Genomic DNA, 6,459 nt, shown 5'->3' with positions numbered 1-6,459 from the left:
TGTAGTAGGAAAAACCTAAACACTCCACCAAAAAATAGAACTGATAAACACACTCAATAAAGTTGCAGAATACAAAATTGACATTCAAAAATTAGTAACATTTATGTATGCCAATAGCAACCATTCTGGGAAAGGAACCAAGAAAGAAATCCAATTTATGATAGCCACAGAAAAAATTAAATACTTAGGTATGAACTTAAACAAAGAAGTAAAATATCTCTACAACAAAAAACTATAAAACACTGATGAAAGAAATCGAAGAAGACATTAAAAAATTAAATTATATTTCATGTTCATGGATTATAAGAATCAATAGTGTTAAAATGTCCATACTACCCAAAACATTCTACAGATTCAATGCAATTTTTATCAAAATCCCAATGACATTCTTTACCAAAATAGAAAATACTAAAATTTACATGGAATCACAGAAGACCCAGAATATCCAAAGGTATTCTGAACAAAAAGAACAAAACTGGAGGAATCACATTACCTGACTTCAAATTATAGTACAGAGATATAGTCACCATAACAGCATAGTACTGGCATAAAAACAGACACATAGACCTAGAACAGAATAGAACAGAATACATAGAACACATAGAACAGAATAGAGAATTCAGAAACAAATCCACACACATACAGCAAACTTATTTTTGACAAAGATGCCAAGAGCATACACTGGGGAAAAGACAGACTCCTCAATAAATGGCACTGGGAAAACTGGATATCCATATGCAAAAGAATGAAACTTGACCACTACCTCTCACCATAGACACAAATCATATCAAAATGGATTAAAGACTTGAACCATTAAATGAATGTAAGGAAACTTTTAGGAAATTCTCCAGGACATTGTTGTGGTCAAAAATTTCTTAGGCAATACCATATACGCGCAGATAATCAAAGGAAAAATGGACAAATGGGATAACATCAATGTAAACTTCTGCATATCAAAGGAAACAATATTAACAAAGTGAAGAGACAACCCACAGAATGGGAGAAAATATTTCCAAACTACCCATCTGACAAGAGAATAATGACCGGGATATATAAAGAGCTCAAACAACTTTATAGGAAGAAATCTAATAATCCAGTCAAAAATGGGCAAAAGATTGGAATAGACATTTCTCAGAAGAAGACACGCAAATGGAAAACAGACATATGAAAGTGTTCTGAACATCATTTATCATCAGAGAAATGCAAATCAAAACTACAATGAGATACTTTATCCCAGTTAAAATGACTTATATCCAAAAGACAGACAGTAACAAATGCTGGCATGGATGTGGAGAAAAGGGAACCCTCACACACTGTTGATGGGAATGTAAATTAGTACAACCACTATGGAGAACAGTTTGGAGGTTTCTCAAGAAACTAAAAATAGAGCCACCATATGATCCAGCAGTCCTACTGCTGGGTATAAACTTAAAAGAGAGAAAATCAGCACATTGAAGAGATATCTGCACTCTTTGTTGCAGCACTCTTCCCAATAGCCGAAATTTGGAAGCAAGCTAACTTTCCATCAATAGATAAATGGATAGAGAACATGTGGTAAATATACACAAGTGAGTACTATTCAGCCATAAAAAAAAGTGAGATCCAGTCATTTGCAACAATGACAACAATGGATGGACTAGAGGTCATTCTGTTAAGTGAAATAAGTCAGGCACAGAAAGACAAACATCACATGTTCTCACTTATTTGTAGGATCTAAAAATCAAAACAATTGAATTCATCATGAACATAGAGATTAGAAGGATGGTTACTAGAGGTTTGGAATGATAGTGGGGGGTTGGAGGGGAGGTCGTGATGGTTATTGGGTACAAAAAATAGAATGAATGAATGATATTTAGTATTTGATAGCACAACAGGCAACTAGAGTTAATAATAACTTAATTGTGCATTTAAAAATAACGAAAAGAATATAATTAAATTGTTTGTAACACAAAGGATAAATGCTTGAGGGGATGGACACCCCATTCTCCATGATGTGATTATTGTGCTTTGCATGCCTTTGTGAGAATATCTCATGTACCCCATAAATATGTACACCAACTATGTACCTACTAAAATTAAACATTTAAAAATTAAAACAGTATTATGGTGAGTAAAAGAAGCCAGGTTTAAGTGAATAGTTTCTGTGTGATTTCATTTATAATAAGTTCCAGAACAGTCATAATTGTTTCATGAATATAGAAGTGCAATGCTCATTACCAATCCCAAGCAAGGACTCCCACTTTCTGGAGAATAACAGGAATCAGCACTCTGCCCATCGGCAGAAACAGGAGTTCCACTATATTTTGGGCTACTATTTAGTTCCATCATGCTTTAGTTACCTATTTGTCTGAGTTCGATGAGACAGAACACACTGACACACAACAAGTTATGTGAAGTCTGTTTATTACTTAAAGATGGGCAGCAAACAACCGACAAATCTCTTTGAGCCAGGCCCCCAAGTCTCAAGAAAGCTGTATAGGGTAGATGGTATTTTGACTATGTTTGCCTCCTTTTGCTGAGGGATCCTGAAAGGCAGCCCACCCTAGGTTATATGCCTCAGGTGTCATCTGACACATGGGGCAAAGCTTCAAAGGACCTCCTGCTTCTACAGGGAGAGTTTGTGTCGCAGTGGGGAGGTGATAATGGAGGTGGGAGGTGATAGTAAAGGTGAATGGCAAAGGAGGAAAGGAAGAGAGAAGGTTTAGGAATGGGAGGGGAAGAAATGAGAGTTCTGATGCACCTTGAATGTACATCTCGATAGGAGTAGTAGCGGCTGTGTGAGAGCTCAGTGAACGTCACAGAGGCCAGGAAGTCCCTTGTTTGCTATCTGCTAATAACAGTGTAAGGATGTAGTTTGTAAATGCCAGGAAAATCACAATGGCTGAGTTTGAAGTGGGCACTGCCTGCTGGTAGAAATAACTTGGTGTCCATAGAGAAAAATCTTCAGTATCTGTCATCCATTTTATTGCTATTTCTGCTTAATCATTCTCCTGACATGGGAATTTTAGATAAAAATGTTGTGAATTTTTAGCTGAAGGCTTTCTGATGTACCTGAACTAGTTAAGCCAATTAGGATTCTAGAATGTCCCTGCTTTAAATTTTACTGTACAGGAACTCTTGGGGCAGGTTTCTTGGAGTATGGCAATGCCAATATTCCCGATAACAGGAGAAATCCATTGTTCAGAACCACTATTCTCTGACTGAGGGAGAAGCCAAGCTGAAGACACCAGAAAGGATGACACTAGCTTAGTCTTCTTAGGTTAATGAGAGGGCAGGGGTATTGTCAGGACAGACACGGAAGGAAAGCAAGGGCTTCAGAGTGTGAAGGATGAGCAACATTGGGGACGTTCCAAAACGAGACCTCAGGAGGGCAAATATCTTAGAGTTGGAAGTTACAGTAATTGTGGTTGCAGCATGTATGAACATAAGTCCGATTCCCAAGATCAAATGTCATGTCTCTGCAGAATTTCTGACACACCATGTATGATATCTGCAGAGTATTGCCTAAAATAGGAAAAGAACCACAGAAAATAAGCATTTGATTTAAGCTCTCCAAGGTGAGTAAAACCCAGCACTAGTTCTGTTGGTGAAAATTTAATCAGGCATCAGGGTAAGTTGAGGGATGGCTTCCCAGCTTATACTCCCTAAAAGCGCCCAGGCAGGGAGATACAGAGGTCACTGGTCAGCTGCAGGGGTTGTTTGCCTGAGGTCCCTGAAAATCCTCAACTCTGTGTAGCTGCTTCATTTTTCTCTCTTGCTAGATTAGCAACTAGTGATTTAGTGTCTTCAAAGTCAAAATCAGTTTGGTCATTAACCAGCCCCTCTTCATCCTCTCCTTCCACCACTCTTCTCAGCCTTTGGTAATCATCACTCTAGTCTCTACCTCCATGACATTAACTTATTTTTTAGCTCCTATACATGAGTGAGAACATGTGATATTTGTCTTTCTGTGCCTGGCTTATTTCGTTTAATATTATGACCTCGAGGCTTACCTGTGTTTCTGCAAAGGACAGAATTTCATTTATTTTTATGGTTGAATAATATTCTATTGTGTGTATATACCATATTTTCTTTATTGTATGTTTCAAAATAGCTAGAGGAGAACATATGGAATGTCCTCAATACAAAGAAATGATAAATGTTTGAGTTGATTAATATCCCTATTACCCTGATTTGATCATTACACATTGAAGGCTTGTATAAAAATATCACATGTACTCATAAATATGAACAATTGTTATGTGTCAATTACCCAAAAAAAAAATCTGGTTGGTCAATTTTCTTGGAAATATAGAATCCCAACTTCTCCCTCCTGTCTCATTGACTGAAATCATCTTCTGTCTGTATGCACAGGGACCTGTGCTACCATCTGTGCTCAGGGGCACTCTGCACTGGTTCCTCTCTTGAGATGTGAAATTGCTGAAGCACTATCCTAAGGATTCTAAGACTCTTACAATACCTTCCTTGACCCTCTAACTTACCCTGGTAGATCTTTAAGAGCATGCATGCCTCGTCCTTCTGAGCAGTACAGGCACCAAAGCCTCTTCTGCAGCGGTCTGTCCGTGTGCGAAGGTGGCATGTTATGCACCGAAGTGATGTCACTGCTGGAGAGAGCACAGAGATGGTGTGAGACCAGGCAAAAGTGGGGACTTGGGATGGAGCTGGAAATATTTGATGGAGGTGGGGAATGAATAGTGGAGGTGGCAGGCAGATGAAGAGCTCCTGGTTGGGGTATTTAGGCAGTAAACAGCTGGAGCTCTTATGAACTCCTCATTTCAGAGTTTTAATAAAAAGAAAATGTCACCATATGAATAAAAGGATTCTGATCCCAACTTTAGCCCTTTTAACCCGGATAACTTTAAGCAAAAAGTTTGCTTCCACGTCACTGATTTCTCTAGCTTAAAAATGGTGCTATGAATGCTAGCCTGGCCTATTAGAGATATGGGTGTGATAAGGAGGGTTAGGGCTTTAAAATATTTCATCCAAGCTATTGTTACTATTACTGGGTTTCTAACATTTGCCATTGTTTTGTGTTGTATATTGCTGCTTGGATATCGTTAGGTGATATATTCTGTTATTTTGAGCTTCAATCTGAATCTACATAAAGGCATCATCAATAGTAGTACCACAAGTGACACTTTTATGAGGTTCTGTGGGGTGAGCTATTCAAAATACAGGTTCAGTTTAAAAAAAAATCCCTGGTCCACCTGAATGAGAAAAGAAAGCAATGATTGAGCATCCCATTTGGGCCATGTTCTCTCAAGTTGCATCTGATTTAATCCTCACAAAAGCCTTGTAAGCAGGCACCATTGTCCCTATTTCTTGAATGAGCAACCAAAGGTACAGAGAGTTCGAGACTGTGACCACAAACCATGAAAAAAATCTGTCTGATTCCAGAGCATTCAGTACTTCCTCTCATAGAGTTACTTGTTGTAATATAAAGTCTCTGAAAAGGGTATGAAAAGCCATTGTTCAGTCCTAAAATAAACTGAAAATTATTCATTATAGACTGACAGCTCCCTCAACAAATGGGATATAGGTTTACAAATAAAAAGGATGCCCTAAGGAAAATCTTGCCAGGGCTTGGGACTATGGGGAATGAATGGTAGGGACCGAGAGAGAAAGTGGGTTAAAAAGGCAGGACAGAGGCCTGCCCACCTGGAGGAGAATGGCAGGAGGTTGAAAAGGATGGAAGAGTTGGCAGGGAAGGCAAAGGAGCATTCTGGAGGCTGGCTTCCCCTGGCTCATAAAAGTGGCCAAAGCTCAGCCCTGCATGGACACATGCTACACCTGTAGTTTCCCTGGAGCTCCCTAGATCCTGTCTCTCAAGTATACCCCTCAGGTCCGGGACTCACCCACAATGAGGCAGCAAAGGGGGAAGAGGAACAAGAAGTATTTGTTCATCCTGACCCGGAAATCTCTTGTGCAGGAAAAAGACGCTAGGGGCTGTAAGCACAGGTCTGTAGGCTCCAGAGAGGAAACCTTCTTCTTCATCATAGGCTAGTAATTATTCATGCCTGGGGAGAGCCAGTCACACAAGGTTTCCTCTTGGAGCTCAAGTTCATTGGCTGTCCTCCTCACAGCAGAGAATAAAGAAAATTAATAAATGTTGAGGTTTGCATGGAGCTAACCTTTGAAAAAACATACAGTTTTGATATTATTATTCTTATCCCAATTTCACAGAGGAGGAAACAGGTTTGTTGAGGTTCCAGAAGCTTATCCCCGGTCACATATCCAGTGACTGATAGTGCTGGTACTCGAAGTATGACTTCCTAATTCTAGAGTCCACACGTTTCACCACCATGATTCAGTGCCTCTCTGAGATTTATTCATGCATTCAACAAATATTTGTTGAGAAATTGTATATGCCAGCACAGTTACATGAGCGACACCAAGCAATGAATAAGGCAGACAAGCTCACCTGGCTCCTCACATTATGAGTAAGAAACCAGAGAGTGA

At 39.2% G+C, this 6,459-nt stretch overlaps 1 protein-coding gene across 1 annotated transcript; it reads right to left on the bottom strand.

Annotated features, from left to right (window-relative positions):
* Nucleotides 1-2,386: 2,386 nt before the first annotated feature.
* PATE3 (prostate and testis expressed 3) lies at nucleotides 2,387-5,939 on the bottom strand. Its single transcript, XM_025358149.1, has 3 exons — nucleotides 5,856-5,939; nucleotides 4,482-4,604; nucleotides 2,387-3,504 (listed from the first exon to the last, which is right to left on the bottom strand). The coding sequence occupies exons 1-3, from the start codon at nucleotides 5,902-5,904 to the stop codon at nucleotides 3,380-3,382; spliced, it is 297 nt and encodes a 98-aa protein (XP_025213934.1). The 5' UTR covers nucleotides 5,905-5,939; the 3' UTR covers nucleotides 2,387-3,379.
* Between the last annotated feature and the right edge of the window lie 520 nt (nucleotides 5,940-6,459).

Source organism: Theropithecus gelada, chromosome 14 (genome assembly GCF_003255815.1).
Source record: "Theropithecus gelada isolate Dixy chromosome 14, Tgel_1.0, whole genome shotgun sequence".
NCBI lineage: Eukaryota > Metazoa > Chordata > Mammalia > Primates > Cercopithecidae > Theropithecus > Theropithecus gelada.
Note: the sequence above shows the minus strand (reverse complement) of the source record. Positions and strands in the feature narration are given on the sequence as shown.